The 16,691-nt window shown below is 41.7% G+C and overlaps 1 protein-coding gene across 2 annotated transcripts in view; it reads left to right on the plus strand.

Annotated features, from left to right (window-relative positions):
• Positions 1–16,691, plus strand: part of TM9SF4 (transmembrane 9 superfamily member 4) — a 57,257-nt gene that overhangs the window by 8,902 nt on the left and 31,664 nt on the right. For both annotated transcript variants that reach the window (XM_005672825.3, XM_021078141.1), the window contains exon 2: positions 12,614–12,727. In XM_005672825.3, the coding sequence (XP_005672882.2) occupies positions 12,614–12,727 (114 nt within the window). The remainder of the gene's footprint in view (positions 1–12,613; positions 12,728–16,691) is intronic.

Below are 16,691 nucleotides of genomic sequence, written 5' to 3' on the forward strand. Positions count from 1 at the left end.
CTTCTCTGAGATTATGAATTACTAATCTGGTCTGGTTACCCACATACCTGACTCCAGAATCTCTTCAGCATCATTCTTACCTTATAGCTCCCATTTTCTGCACCTCTTTAGGGGAACTTGTCCAAGTATTTTCAGAAGCAGCCCATTTCCTTTCCCTTCTTAAAATACAAATATATTTATTTAGAATATATGTAATCCTGTATTATCTCTTCATGAAAAAAGTATAAAAGCTATAAATGAAATAAAGTCACTTAGCTACCCTCCCCATCCATTCATTAGGGGTAATCTTTGATTTTTAAAAAAATTATCCTCCAGGAATTCCTGTCGTGGCGCAGTGGTTAACGAATCCGACTAGGAACCATGAGGTTGCCGGTTTGATCTCTGGCCTTGCTCAGTGGATTAAGGATCCGGCATTGCCGTGAGCTGTGTTGTGGGTTGCAGACGCGGCCTGGATCCCGAGTTGCTGTGGCTCTGGCATAGGCCAGTGGCTACAGCGCCAATTGGACCCCTAGCCTGGGAACCTCCATATGCCATGGGTGAGGCCCTAGAAGAGGCAAAAAGACCAAAAAAAAAAAAAAAAAAAGTCCTCCAGAGTATTTTTATGCACATAAAAAATGTATGGTTTTTAAAATTTTTTCAACATACATAAAAGTAGAAGAAATAGTATAAAGAACCCCTGTAACCCATCACCCAAGTTCAGCAATTACCATTATATTGCCAGACTTGTTTCATCTATACCTCCCCCTAGCTGATTTTTTTTTCCCCTTTCAGGTTTATGAGGGTATCATTTAACGTCATAAAATTACGCATTTTAAATATACAGTTCAGTAATTTTTAGTATAGACTTGTACAACCATCTTCACAGTGACAAAAAGTGACATTTCTGTCACCCCAACAACTTCCCTTACAATTAAAGTCTTGACACTTAGAGTCAATAATCCTGTTCCTACAACCAGCCAACCACTGTTCTACTTTCTATCTCTATAGATTTGCCTTTTCTGGGCATTTCATGTAAGTGAAATTATACAATATATGGACTTTTGCATCTGGTGTCTACTGAACATAATGTTTTTGAAGTTCATAGATGTTGTAACATGAACTGGTGCTTCACTCCTTTTTATTATTACTAAGTAGTATTTTGTTGTATGGCTTTACTACATTTTTTGTTTATTCATTCACCAATCGATGGGCATTTGGATTGTTCCCAGTTTTGGACTGTTGTGATCAAAGCTGTAGGAACATTCATGTGCAAGTCTTTCTATGGACATATATTTCCTTTTCTCTTGGGCAAATGCCTCCTTTGTCAAAGGTTAATTGACCAGAGGTGTCTGAGTTTATTTCTAGGCTCTCTATTCTCTTCCATTAGTCTGTATGTCTCTTTTGGTACCAATACCATACTATCTTGATTACTATAGCTTTGTAATATTGCCTGATTAGAATTACTGGATGGTATGGTAAGTTTAACTATTTAAAGATACTGACAAACTTTATATATTCTGCATACAATTCCCCTATCAGATATGTGATTTACAAGGGTCTTTCTCCTAGTCTGTGGCCTGTTTATCATTTTCTTTTTTTTTTTTCTTTTTGGTCTTTTTTGTTGTTGTTGCTATTTCTTGGGCCGCTCCTGCGGCATATGGAGGTTCCCAGGCTAGGGGTCTTCGGAGCTGTAGCCACTGGCCCACGCCAGAGCCACAGCAATGTGGGATCCGAGCCGCGTCTGCAACCTACACCACAGCTCACGGCAACGCCGGATCGTTAACCCACTGAGCAAGGGCAGGGACCGAACCCGCAACCTCATGGTTCCTAGTCAGATTCGTTAACCACTGCGCCACGACGGGAACTCCTGTTTATCATTTTCTTAATGATCTCTTATGAAGTGTAAAAGTTATAAATTTTTATGAAATCCAGTTTATCAATTTTTCAAATATAGGTTGTGCTTTTGGCATGTATCTAAGACATCTTTGCCTAACCCAGTGTCACAAAGATTCTCTCCTAGCTTTTCTTCTGGAAGTTTTTATCATTTTAACTTTTCTATTTAGGTCTGTGATCCATTGTGAGTTAATTTTTGTGTATGGTTTGAGGCTTCTTTTACATATGGCTACTCAGTTGTCCAAGCACTATTTGTTGAAATGACTATCCTTTCCCTCTTGACTAGCCTTGGCAACTTTGTTGAAAATCAGTGTACTGCAAGTAACTGTAAAGATTTATTTCTAGACTTTTAATTCTGTTCCTTGGTCTTTATTGCTTATCCTTACCACAGCGTCTTGACTATTTTAGCTTTATAATTGCTTAGAAATTGGGTAGTATAAATCCTCTAGTTTTGTTCTTTTTAAAAGTTGTTTTGGATCCTTTGTGTTTCCAGATAAATTTCAGGGTCAACTTGTCAGTTTCAACAAAAAAGCCTGCTAGGATTTTGATAGGAATTGCACCTCCTCTATAGATCAACTTGGGGAAATTGCCACCCTAACAATATTGAATCTTCCAGTCCATGAATATGGACTGTCTCACCAGTTATTTAGATCTTCTTTCATTTCTCTTAGCAGTGTTTTGTAATTTTCAGTATATGAGTCTTTTTTAAAAATTTATTCCTAAATATTTTATTCTTCTTAAAGCTACTGTAAATGGAACTATTTTCTTTTCTTTTTTTAATTTTTTTTAATTTAATTTAATTTTTGTGTGTGTGTGTCTTTTGCCATTTCTTGGGCCGCTCCTGCGGCATATGGAGGTTCCCAGGCTAGGGGGTCTAATTGGAGCTGTAGCTACCAGCCTACGCCAGAACCACAGAAATGCAGGATCCGAGCCTCGTCTGCAACCTACACCACAGCTTACGGCAATGCCAGATCGTTAACCCACTGAGTAAGGGCAGGGATCGAACCTGCAACCTCATGGTTCCTAGTCAGATTCATTAACTACTGTGCCACGACAGGAACTCCTCTTTTCTTTTTTTTAGTGAAATACTTTTATTTATTTGTTCATTTGTTTGTTTCTGGCCACACCCGTGACATGCAGAAGTTCCTGGGCCAGGGATCATACCTATGCCACAGCAGCAACCTGAGCCGCAGCAGTGACAACATCAGATTTTTAACCCACTGAACTCAGGGAACTCCTGGAACAGTTTTTCTTAATTTTATTTTTGACTGGTATGTAAAAAATACAATTAATTTTTATATATTGATCTTGTAGTCTGTGATCTTGCTCAACTTGTTTATTAGTTCTAATTGTTGTTTTGTGGCTTTTAGAATTTTCTAGGTAGAAGATAGGTGATTGGCAAATAAAAGCAATTTCACTTCTTTCTTTTCAATCTGGATGGCTTTAATTGATTAACTATTAGCTTTAGTACACAGTTTCCATTTATAGCACAATGTTGAATAGAAATGGCAAAAGTGAACATCCTTGCCTTGTTCCTCATCTTGCCTTGTTCCTCCGTCTTTCATCACCAAGTATGATGTTGGCTGTGGGTTTTTCAAAGCTGCTGTTTATCTGATTGAGGAAGTTCTTTTTTTTTATCCCTAGTTTGTTGAGAGTTTTTGTCATGAACATGTGTTGAATTTTGTCAAGTTCATTTTCTGCATCAATTGTAATGATTGTGTGGTTTTTGTTCTTTATTCTCTTTATATGATGCATTACATTATTTGATTTTCAGATATTAAGCCACCCTTGTGTTTCTGGGCTATGATGTGTATGTATACCTTTTTATATGTTGCTGGATTCAGTTTGCTAATATTTTGTTAAGGATTTTTCCATCTCTGGTCCTGAGGAAAAGTTTCCTTTTTGTGTGATGTCTTTGATACATGCTTTTAAAAAAATGTTTTATTTAAATGTAAAAAGATTGTAAAAATTTTTGTTTAAATGTAGCCGTCCAGTTTTCCCAGCAGTGCTTTTTTTTTTTTTCCTGGTCTTTTTAGGGCCAAACTTGCTGCATATGGAGGTTCCCAGGCTAGCTGGAAACGAATCGGAGCTGTGGCCGCTGGCCTACGCCACAGCCACAGCAACAAGGGATTCAAGCCGCATCTGTGACCTATACCACAGCTCATGGCAACACCAGATCCTTAACCTGCTGAGCAAGGCCAGAGATCGAACCTGTGTCCTCATGGATACTAGTCAGATTCGTTTCTGCTGAGCCATGACAGGAACTCCTATTTTGCTCTTTCTGGAACATTTGTGCCTTCCCTCACCTTTCCCTTCAAGCCTTGGAGTGGACTTGAGTTCTTAAATCTGCAACCTATCCCTCCGTGACTGGGCTTGTTGCTGCTTCTGTGTACTCCTTAGCTTCTTAACTGATAGGATAAGAGACTAGGACCTCTATAGCATCTGGGACCTGGTATTGCCATTGGCTCATGACTTGTCTCTGTCCCCCAACTGGCTGAAAGCTCCTCGCAGGTATGTATTCTGTGGGGCTAGCACACTGCCCAGCATATAGTAGGTGCTCAAGATAGTGAGCTAATTTCTGTACTTGTTAGATCTTGGGCCTTGGGCACACAGCTTAGATATAAATCCTGACTCATCCAGTGTTATGTCGCCTCCCTGAGCCTCAGTTTCCTCTGAAATTAGAATAGTAAGAGTCTCTACCTCATAGGACTGTTGTGAAAATTAATTGGGTTATTGCATGAAAAGAACCTAGAACTGTGCCTGACACATAATCAGTATCCAGTAAATGTTAACTGCCGTTGTTATCTGTATCATCATTTCATGAGCGTCATCATTTAATGCATCTCACCTGCCTGAAAAAAGCATCCCTGATTCTCTACATTCTGATCTTGAGCAAGTTATGAAATCTCTGGGTCTCAGGTTTACTGGCAGTCATTGGGAAGATTGATAGAAATCTCCGGGTAGTTGTAGTTGTGAGACTGGCGGAAGTCAGTGTTTGTAAAGTGCTTAGCACAAAGCAGGCACTTGGTAAGTGGAAGAAAAGGACTATTGTGTGCTATAGTACCTTGCACTTACCTTTAGCTGCTCAGTGACTCTGGCTGCTTCTTTTTTTTTGTTTGTTTTCTGCCAGAGTGAGTGTTTTTCTCATTGTTACGTCTTTTTGTTTGTTTGGTTTGAGTACTTGTTCCACTGGTTTGAGACTTTGGAACAGAAGTATATTGAAGTCTTTCTCTAGCTCCCTGGTGGTCCAGCGGCTAGGATTTGGTGCTTTCAGGTTTTGCTTTTCATTCCTCTGCAACCTGGGCTGTCACAGAGCCCTTGAGTCCCCCAGGGCTGTGTCTCTCTGCTAAGATTGGAGGATACTGTTTCAAAAGAACTGGAGTAACTTTTTAGATTTCATTGGCTTGCTAAACACAGGAGATTGTAATCCTCTGCCCTGGCTTCAAATCACCTGTCAGTGTCTGGCTTCTTAGGAGAAATTTAGAACATGTATATTTTTGATTAGCAAGAAATAATGATGTTAAGTGTGGGCTTTTCGTGTATGGCCTTTATTTTATTGAGAGAAGCTCCTTTTATACTTACTCTTTTTGAGAATTTAAATCACAAATGGATGCCTTTTCTGTGTCTATTGAAATGATTATATGGGTTTTTCCTTTTTTTTTTTTTGGTACTTTTTTTTTAGGATTGCACCTGAGGCATATGGAGGTTCCCAGGCTAGGGGTCATATTGGAGCTGCAGCCACCAACCTGCTGCACAGCTTCAGCAGTGCAGGATTGGAGCCATGTCTGTGACCTGTACCACAGCTCATGGCAATGCTGGACCTTTAACCCACCGAGCAAGGCCAAGAATCGAACCCCCCATCCTCATGGATGCTAGTTGGGTTCATTAACCATGGAGCCGCAACCAGGAGCTCCTGGGGTTTTTTCTTTCATCTTGTTAGTACAGTTTATTACATTGATTGATTTGCAAATGCTGACCACCTTTGTATCACAGGGATAAATCTCATTTGATCTTGGTGTATGCTTCTTCTAGTGAGATGTTAAATTCAATTTGCTGGTATTTTATTGAGGATTTTTGTATCTGTGTTCATCAAGAATATTAACAAATAGTTTTCATTTGGTATCAGGGTGATGCTGGCCTCATAAAATGAGTTTGGGGAGTTCCCATCACGGCCCAGCAGGAAGAATCTGACTAGTATCCATGAGGATACAGGTTCAAACCCTGGCCTCAATGAGTGGGTTAAGGATCCGGTGTTGCTGTGAGCTATGGTATAGGTTGCAGATAGTGCTCAGACCTTGTGTTGCTATAGCTGTGGTCTAGGCCAGCGGCAACAGGTCTAATTTGACCCCTAGCCTGGGAACTTCCATGTGCTCTGGGTGCTGCCCTAAAAAGATGAAAATAAATACATATTCTACTTTAAAAATAAATAAATAAAATGAGTTTGGAAGGGTTCCCTCTTGTATTTTTGGAAGAGTTTAAGGATTGGTATTAACTCTTTTATGAATATTGGTTAGAATTTGCCATTCAAACTGTCTGGTCTTGGACTTTTCTTTGTTGGGAGGTTTTTGATCGCCCATTCAATCTCCTGTTCTTTATTCAGTTTGTTGACCTATAATTGTTCACAGTAGATCCTTATGATCCTTTTTTATTTCTTAGACGTCTTTTATAATGTCTTCTCTTTCATTTCTGATTTGAGTTTTTCTTTTTCTCTTTGGCATTGCTAAGTGTTTGTCAATTTCATCTTTTCAAAAACCAACACAGTTCTATTATTTTTTCTTGTTTTTAAATGTTGGGGGTTTTTTTGTTTTTTTTTTTGTTTTTTTTTTTTTTGTCTTTTTGTCTTTTTGTCTTTTTTAGGGCCACACCCGTGGCATAGAGAGGTTCCCAGACTAGAGATCGAGAACTGTAGCCACCAGCCTATGCTAGAGCCACAGCAACGCCAGATCTGACCATGTCTGTGACCAACACCACAGCTCATGGCAACACCGGATCTTTAACCCACTGAGTGAGGCCAGGGATCAAACCCACAACCTCATGGTTCCTAGTCGGATTTGTTTCCGCTGTGCCACCACAGGAACTCCCTTAAATCTATTTTTCATTTATTTCTACTCTAATCTTTACTATTTTCTTACTTCTGCTAATTTGGGCTTAGTTTGTTCTTTTTCTAGTTCCTTGAGATGTAAAGTTAGGTGTTTGGGGTTTTTTGGGTTTTGTTTGTTTGTTTGTTTGTTTGTTTGTTTTGGCTGTACCCATGGCATACAAAAGTTCCCAGGCCAAGGATCAAACCCTAGCCACAGCAGTGACAATGCTGAGTCCTTACCTGCTAGGCTACCAGGGAACTCCAGATTTTGGTTGGGGTTCCCCACCACCTTTTTTTAAGGGCTGCGCCTGTGGCATTTGGAAGTTCCCAAGCTAGAGGTTGAATCAGAGCTGCAGCTGCCAGCCTGCACCACAGCCATAGCAACAAGGGATTTGAGCCACATCTGCAACTCACACTGCAGCTTGTGGCAAACACGGGATCCTTAACCCACTGAGCAAGGCCAGGAATCAAACCGAATCATCATGGATACTACTCAGGTTCTTAACCTGCTGAGCCACAACAGGAATTCCCCAGAGGTTGTTTGTTTGTTTTTTAAGGTAGGCATTTATCACTATAAACAGCCCTCTTAGTACCGCTTTTGTTGCATTCTGTAAATTTTGGTATTTTCTATTTTCTTTTTTTGTTTGTTGTTTAAGGTACTTTAAAATTATCATTCAATTTCCTTTTTTTTTTTTTTTTTTTTTTGGTCTTTTTGCCTTTTCTTGGGCCGCTCCCGCGGCATATGGAAGTTCCCAGGCTAGGGGTCGAATCGGAGCTGTCGCCACCAGCCTACACCAGAGCCACAGCAACGCAGGATCCGAGCCATGTCTGCGACCTACACCACAGCTCATGGCAACGCCGGATCGTTAACCCACTGAGCAAGGCCAGGGATCGAACCCACAACCTCATGGTTCCTAGTCGGATTCATTAACCACTGCGCCACGACGGGAACTCCCCAATTTCCTTTTTGATCCAACAGGGTGTTGTTTAGTATTTGCAGATTTTCTCATTTTCTGTTATTGATTTCTAGTTTCATCCCTTTGTGGTCAGAAAAGATACATGGAATGATTATACTCTTTTAAAAGTTGTTAAGACTTATTTTGTGAACTAACATGTGTTCTGTCCTGAAGAATGTTTCATGTACACCTGAGAAGAATGTGTAATTCTTTTGCTTTTGAGTAGAAGCTTCTCTATTGTATGTCTGTATGTTTGGCCTATAGTGTTCAAGTCAGCTGTTTATTGGTTTTCTGTCTGGATATTCCATCCGTTATTGTGAAATATTAAAGCCCCTTACTACTATTGTGTTGCTCTCAATTTCTCCCTTCAGATCTGCCAATATTTGCTTTATATATTTAGGTGCTCTGATATTAGGAGCATGTATATTTATAATTGTTTTATCTTCCTGTTGAATTGACCCTTTGTCATTATATAATGACCTTCTTTGTCTCTAGGCACAGTTTTTTACTAAAAGTCTAATTTGTCTGATATAAGTATAGCTGCTCCTGCTTTCTTTTAGTTATTATTATTTACATGGAATATCATTTTCTATCCTTTACTTTATGTGTGTCTTTAGATCTTAAGTATGTCTCTTGTAGGCAGCATATTGCTGGATCTTTTTTTTTAATCCATTCAGCCACTCTATGCCTTTGATCGGGAATTTAATCCACTTATTTCCCAGATTATTCTAATGTGCATCAGGGTTAAGCACCACTCTCCTCGATGTACAGATAGGGTATCTATTATGGGGTAATAGATGTCTCAGGGAGTCTCAAACTAGGTCCTAGGTTTTAAGTGGAAAGGTCGGAGGTGTCAAGAACTCCTTAAATTTGGGAATTTGGAAAAAAAACATTTATCAAGGGGAATATAGCAAAGATTAAGAACCATAGTATTCAGAGTTCCCATTGCAGCTCAGCAGAGACAAATGTGACTAGGATCCATGAGGGTTAAGGATCTGGCATTGCTGTGATCTGTGATGTAGGTCACAGACATGGCTCCGATCTGACATTGATACGGCTGTGGTGTAGAACAGCAGCTGCAGCTCCGATTTGACCCCTAGCCTGGGATCCTTCATATGCTGCAGGTGCAGCCCTAAAAAACCAAAAAAAAAAACAAAAAAAAGAGAGAAGCATATATTCAACCTGTATGTGAATGGTTTTCTATTTTTATAGATCAGAGGTTGCTTGATGCCTATTATTAATTTGTTTGATAAAGATTTATTGAGTACTCAACATCAGCAAAGCCACACAATTGACGAGTGCAGGTGGAGAGATGGCAGATACTTAAAACTATAATATAACATGAAAAGTGCTATAGTAGGGCCTTAAACACGTACAGATTTAAATATTTATCAAATAACTGAAGCAGCTCTTTGAACATGTATAGATGTGAAAGTTCATTTAGAAGTTGGGTAGTTTACAATTTTTGACTCTAGTGTCATCATAGAGATATTTACAGAGTGCCTTAAAAAATAAGGAAGGGAGAGAAGAATTCCCCGTATGGGGATCTGAGGGATTCCTTCAACTGGACCTCCAAGGGTAGATAGGACTTGAATAAGGTGAGGGCAAGTGTCAGAAACAGCCTGAGAAAAGACTTGAAGGCAGATTCACCTGAGCGAATCTGCTCACCAAGGGCAGGGACAAACTTAGGGTCTTCCTGAAGACTTAGAAAGAAAAGCTGGAATGTGCTGATGGAAGGGCATCTTGAGGCCAGCGGGTGGAGTTCCTTCCATATCAAGCTAGAATTGCTCTAATCTAGGTGTTCAGAACAATGATGCTTTCTTTTGCCTAATTTATTTTTTTATATTTCTTTTCTTTTTTTGGGGGGAGTCTTTTTGCCTTTTCTAGGGCTGCTCCCATGACATATGGAGGTTCCCAGGCTAGGGGTCTAATCAGAGCTGTAGCCACCAGCCTACACCAGAGACACAGCAACATGAGATCCAAGTCGTGTCTGAGCTACGCCACAGTTCATGGCAACGCTGGATCCTTAACCCACTGAGGGAGGCCAGAGATCGAACCTACAACCTCATGGTTCCTAGTCAGATTCGTTAACCACTGCGCCATGATGGGAACTGCTTTTTTTATATTTCTTAAGTGGTATAAATATGTATACTTCCTTAAGAAAAACTGGAAGATACAGATATACCAAAAAGGAAAACATTGCCTCATTTTCTCAAACATAACTTGAAAAAGAGGGCCAAATCTATCCCCTTCTTTTTCTACTTAAGCCTGGAGCTTGAATAGTCCCACTCAAGAAATATATCACCATTTTTGGAGTTCCCTCGTGGTCCAGCAGGTTAAGGATCTGGCAACATCACCACTGTTGCTCTGGTTACAGCTGTGCCTTGGGTTTGACCCCTGGCTTGGGAGTTTCCACATGCTGTAGCCATGGCCAAGAAAAAAAAAAAAAGGAGTTCCTGTCATGGCTCAGTGGTTAACAAATCCAACTAGAACCATGAGGTTGCAGGTTCGATCCCTGGCCTCACTCAGTAGGTTAAGGATCCAGCGCTGCTGTGAGCTGTGGTGTAGGTCACAGACATGGCTCGGATCTGCCTTGCTGTGGCTCTGGTATAGGCCGGCGGCTACAGCTCCGATTAGACCCCTAGCCTAGGAACAGGCTGCAGGAGTGGCCCTAGAAAAGCCAAAAGACAAAAAAAAAAAAAAAGAAATATAATGACTACATAGGGAGTTCCCGTAATGCAGTGATATGCTGCAGGTTCGGCCCTAAAAATAAATAAACAAACAAACAAACAAAAAACCCTACCAGTATCATCTTAGTGTAGTCATTCATTCTAAAGTAAATGTCCTTTTTTTTTCTTTTCTTTTTTTTCTTTTTTGAGCCACACCCACAGCACATGGAGGTTCCCAGGCTAGGGTGGAATCTGAGCTACAGCTGCCAGCCACAGCCACAGCAACTTGAGATCTGAGCCATGTCTGCAACCTAAACCACAGCTCACAGCAATGCCGGATCCTTAACCCACTGAGTGAGGCCAGGGATCGAACCCGCAACCTCGTGGTTACTGGTCCTATTTGTTTCCACTGTGCCACAGCGGGAATGCCTAAACTGAATTTCTGAATTGCTTTTGGTTGCCACCTTGTATCATTCAGAGATTCTAGCTTATTATGGAAATAACCTTTTGCCATTTTTTATTTGTTGACCCTTCCTCTAAGATAAATTGATTTGTGGTTTGTTGATAATATCTATGAATGAGGATTGTCTGTTTTCAGTGACCTGAATCACAGCAGTGACAACGCTGGGTCCTTAATCTGCTGAGCTACAAGGGAACTGAACTTTTGGGTGACAGTTTATGCCAGTAGTACAGGATTTATCTTTCTGTCATTTTAGTTAGCTAGAATTAGGGTACAGAGAGGAATTATAGGAAAAGAAAGGACAAGATTTATTTCTCCACACAGAGCACTCACAATCTAAGGACTTCCCAGTGAGGCCTAGCAAAGAAGGAAAGCTAGAATCTTTGATGACTGATCAAGTGGAGGAAATTTTCCAGCTGATGGAGAGGAAATCAGATGCTGTAACCAGACACAGTCGGTAGGCCTTCTGTCACAGAAAGAATAAAAACCTGTTTGTCATTGTTGTATCAAGGCAAACCGATACTACCAAACACTTCCCTTTGTACACGCATAGAATATCTCCAGAATGTTTTTGAAGGAACTGGAGCTGGAAGTTGTCTATAGGGAGCTGAAGCGGGAAAAAGATTTATTTTTCATGGTATACCCATTTGTGCTGTTGGAATTATTTACTGTATAGATTTTACTTTTTCAAAACTTTTTTAACCTAGTTGTTGTTTTGTTTTGTTGCTTTTTAGGGCCACACTTGCAGCATATGGAGGTTCCCAGGTTAGGGGTCTAATCGGAGCTACAGCTGCCAGCCTACACCACAGCCACAGCAACTCAGGATCCGAGCCGCAGCTTTGACCTACACCACAGCTGTTACCTCATAGTGGTTTTGATTTGCATTTCTCTAATAATGAGTGATGTTGAACCCGAGGATGCCATTTTAGATGGGCTAGTCAGTGCAGGCTTCTCTGAGAAAGTGACATTTGAGAGAGACCTGAATGAAATAAGGAGTGAGACATGAGCCAGGCAGGCATCTGTGGGAAGGGCATTCTGGCAGAGGGAACAGTAAAGGAGGTGGCCCTGAGGGGTGGAGAAAGGTTTGCTGTCAAGAGACAACAAGGAGGCTGGTGTAGCTGGACTGAGGAGGCAGAGAATGGGAGGCAGTGGGTTAGGACGGCTTATAGGAGAATATATTGATCACAGGGGAGCTTCCTGACAAAGTGTGCCTGTGGCTGTGTAAAGAAATGGGAATTAATGGGCCATTGTGGAGCTTCAGTTCCTGCTAGCCCTGAAGGGGAGTGATAGATGTGAAATGGTTAAAGGAACATTGGTCCAGAAGTGGGGAGATATGCTCCTGTGTTACATCTGCCCTTTTGCCCTAGGTTATTACTTCACTCAGTTTGTGGCTCATTCTGGAAATGCAGTATCAGTGCCTCATAGCCCTCTTGGGGACATGTAGGGGGCCTCAAGCTTCTCAAAGTGGGGGTGAGACTGGGTCAGTTAAAGCAGATGGGAAGGTGCTATGAGTTGACCTGCCCCAGAGGGATGTTCACTTCCTCCCCATTACAACTGCTGCCTCTCTTCCAAGCAGGATTGGTTCCCGTGGTCCCTGCTGCTTCTCTCTCTCACGTGTGATACAGGCGCCTTCTATGTTCCTGGGGTCGCACCAATCAACTTCCACCAGAATGACCCTGTAGAAATCAAGGTAAGTGCATTCCTGGACTGTGGGAGCCTCTGTGCTGGGCAGCCTGGCGAGCTGGTCCCTCCTGCGGCTGCAGAGAACATAGACCAGCCTGGTTAGCCTGGGAGGAAGAGGGCTTGCTGACCGCAGCTCAGACTGGAAGTGGTGCTATCTGGACCCCGCAGTTCCAAGACATCTGTCTCTCTGCCTTGCTCTCTGCCTCTCTGCCTGTGTGAGTGTCCCCCCTCTCTGTGTCCCTCTTTCTCTTCCTCTTTATCTCTGGCTCTGTCTCTGTTTCTGGTTCCATGTCTGTTTCTCTCTCACTTTAACTTTCACACACGTCTCACATCTCTCACGCACTCACTTCTGTGTCTGTCTGTCTCCATCTCTTTCTGTGTCTCTGTCTCTCTCAACCCACCTCCCCCTCTGTGACATCTTTGTCTCCCTCTTTCATCTGCTCCGTCCTCCTCTCTGTTACCAGCTTTTTCTGCATACTTCTATCATCTGGGTATACATATCCTATTAGGACCTCTATTTTTTCAATTTTAGTTCTGCCAGGATTCTCCAGTTCAGTGTTTCCAAACTGTGCTCTGCACATCTGAGTGGTGGTATAGGAGATGATTTTAAGTGGCTGACAAGTATGTTTTATTTTAATAGCTATTTTCTTTTAATTATACTAGAAGTTATAGCCAGTACTTCATTCACAATTTCATGGCTGCCATTGTTGGTTTTCCATATTTAATAGCGGTGAAATGTTTGCTTGTTAAATAAATGTATTTACCTAAAAATGGATCATATCCACATAGAAATAAGTAGAAATAAGTGGTGAGTAGATGAGGCAAGTTGGCACGTGAATGATTAGGGTTTGGAAAGCCTTGCCCTAAACCAAAGTATAGAGAGAAGCCATGCAACTGGGCCACCTCACCTTTCTGGCCCAGATGCCCACCTGTGGGCCAGTCAACTGTGACAGGGGTTATGGGAGAGTCACTTAAAATACGGTTGATCAAGGGCAGTAGGCAGGCTGGCACCTGTGTTGATGTCTCTATAACAGAGGGCTCTCGGTGGCCTTCTCAGATTCCCAAACAGAGCTGGGAGTTGGTGGTGGGTCTTCTTGGATCAGTTCCCCAGGAAACAAACTTAAGGTGGAGATTAGGTGCAAGAGATTTATTGACGAGGCTCTCAGGATCAGCACTTGGAAGGGAGAGAGGGAAGAAGACTGGACAGAGGAAGACAGTGCACTGTGATAAAGCAGAGTCCCAAGGGAAACTCTGAAACAGGAGTGGCTGGCACTTCAGTTGTCCCACGTTGAGGCAAGAGGACCAGCTCTCTGTATCCCTCCCCAAACCAGCCATTGGATATGGGCTGCCTCCAGGGAAGGAGTGTTGCCTTGCACCAGGGTTCCAGCTAAAGGGACGCCCCTCTGCCATCACCCAAACATCACCACTCCTAATAATTTGGTATACTTTTCTTAGTGTGTTTTTCTGTGCAGTGTTTACAGTGTAGGGTCCTTGGCATTCTAACCCTTCCATAAATCCCTAGCTTCTTGACTACCACGTTGGTCTCCCATAAGCAAAATAACATGTACTTGAAGTTTTTAAGTAGTCCTTTAAAACCTTAGTGATTATGTTAAAAGGGCTGGCAAAACTTACAAAGTTATGAAAATAAATTCTACTCCTAAAATAAATGTACATGTATTACCTCATTACCATGAGGTAATGTTGATAGGAACCATGTCTTTGCTGGTCTGTGCAAAAGCAAAGCAGTGAGGGTGTGTGAAAATAAAGTTTTCGTCCTGAAAGCCTCACAGTGTTCAGAAGGGGGAGTGGAAGACCAGAAGACCACAAAGGGCCATCCACGTGACGTGCTGCCGTGTACCTGTGCTTTTAGGCATTTGCAGAGTTATAAATTGCTACACGTCATGCTTGTTCGGGGCATTAGATACAAGCAACTTTTCTTTAACCAGGGCAAGTTAACCAGTTTAGAGGTTAAAAATATAGTACATTTGTGGAAAAATGAAAACTACCATGAAGCAAGTTCTAAAAAGGGCTGGGACCTCCTCTTCTCCATCACTGCTGTGTCACCAGCTCCTAGTACTTAGCCAGGCAGGGGGGATAAATAATATGATGAATGACTGCTAGAAAGTGTCTGCATTTAGAACTACGTGGTGCTGTGTAGCACTGGGAACTATGTCTAGTCACTTATGATGGAGCATGATAATGTGTGAAAATAGAACGTGTACATGTATGTGTAACTGGGTCACCATGCTGTACAGTAAAAAAAAAAAAAAATGTATTGGGGAAATAAGTATTAAAAAGTAATAATAATAAAATAGTAAAAAAAAAAAAATGAACCTCGTGTGCCATTCGAATTGCTGCGAATACAAAGATAAACAGGGCTGCAAGGATAGAAGAGGTTTTGATTTGGATTATTGAACTGATTCTGCTTAAATGTGCTGTATACTTTATATGTTTGTATTTTCGATTGTAATAAATTAAAATTCTGTTTGAAGTAAAAAAAAAAAAAGAATGTGGTAGTAACAAGTAAATGCATCATCCATGTGTCCCATTGCTGTGTGCATCCTTCTTCCTTGGAAATCAGGCTTAAAATTTGGGGAACAATAATTAAAGTAACGTTTATTGAGGATTATTTACATGCCAGGCATTATGCCCAGCTTAGCTCAAGATGCCCTCCAAGAGCCCTCTGAGGCAGATAATGTGTGTTTTACAGATTTACTGAACATTTTACAGTTATGGAAACTGAGGCCCAAGGAAGTCATCCAACCTTGCCCAAGGTTGGGTTGTGCGGAAGACTTAGGGGTTAGTTCAGAGCCCAGCTTTTAACCACCGCAGTACCCTTCCTCCCAGTGTCTCTGCCGGAAGCCCCCTCCAGAGCAAAGCTGTGGCAGGGGGAGGACGAGGTAGCTCTCGCTTCAGTCCTGCCAAGCTAGATGTGGGAGAGTGTACACCTGGGGTGGGAAGAGAAGGGTGGGAGGGCCCGTAAGCTGAGATTCAGTCTCTTTGTGATGTTGGTTCTTTTTTGATTGTCCAGCAGGAGAGAATGCTATGAAACACAAAATAACAGGCTGTTAAAGCAGATACAACTTTGCGGTCATTTTGCCTCAAGCAGTTCATGAAATTCCTATTGGAGATCCTCAGTCCCTCAGTCTGACATCTAAAAAGCTCTGAAACCCAGAGTTTTTCTAAACTCATTGTAGGCAAAATCTGACCTGAACTGTTTATTTGACTTTATTTATCCCACTTAGTATGAATTTTTGCATTTCCTTACAAATAGTCATTGAATGTGGGATACTGCTCCAGACCCAGGTGGGGGTGTTATAAAACCTATGGTGTACTGTACCACACTGCCCTTTTAAAATTAGAAAAACTGGAGTTCTATTGTGGCGCAGCAGAAGTGAACCTGACTAGCATCCATGAGGTTGGAGGTTCACAATCCCTGGCCTCGCACAGTGAGTTAAGGATCCAGCATTGCCACAAGCTGGTTGCAGATGTGGCTCGGATCTGGCATTGCTGTGGCTGTGGTGTAGGCCCGCAGCTATAGCTCCAATTTGACCCCTAGCCTGGGAACTTCCATGTGCTGCACCTATGGCCTGAAAAAAAAAGAAAAAAAAAAAAAAAATATATATATATATATATATATGACAAATTCCTAATTCCAAAGCAGGGGTTGTAAATAAGGATTGTAGACCTGGATTCTAAAAATTATTTGTATTTTCAGATGGTGTGTGAGGAATGGTCAGTAGTTCTTAAATAGCAAAGATGATTTTAGTTGCATTAAATTTAAAACAGCAAGGGAGTTCCCGTCATGGCTCAGTGGTTAATGAATCTGACTAGGAACCATGAGGTTGCAGGTTCGATCCCTGGCCTTGCTCAGTGGGTTAAGGATCCAGCGTTGCCGTGAGCTGTGGTGTAGGTCGAAGACTTGGCTCGGATCCTGCATTGCCGTGGCTGTGGTGTAGGCCGACGGCTAC

This window comes from Sus scrofa, chromosome 17, assembly GCF_000003025.6.
Source record: "Sus scrofa isolate TJ Tabasco breed Duroc chromosome 17, Sscrofa11.1, whole genome shotgun sequence".
Lineage (NCBI taxonomy): Eukaryota > Metazoa > Chordata > Mammalia > Artiodactyla > Suidae > Sus > Sus scrofa.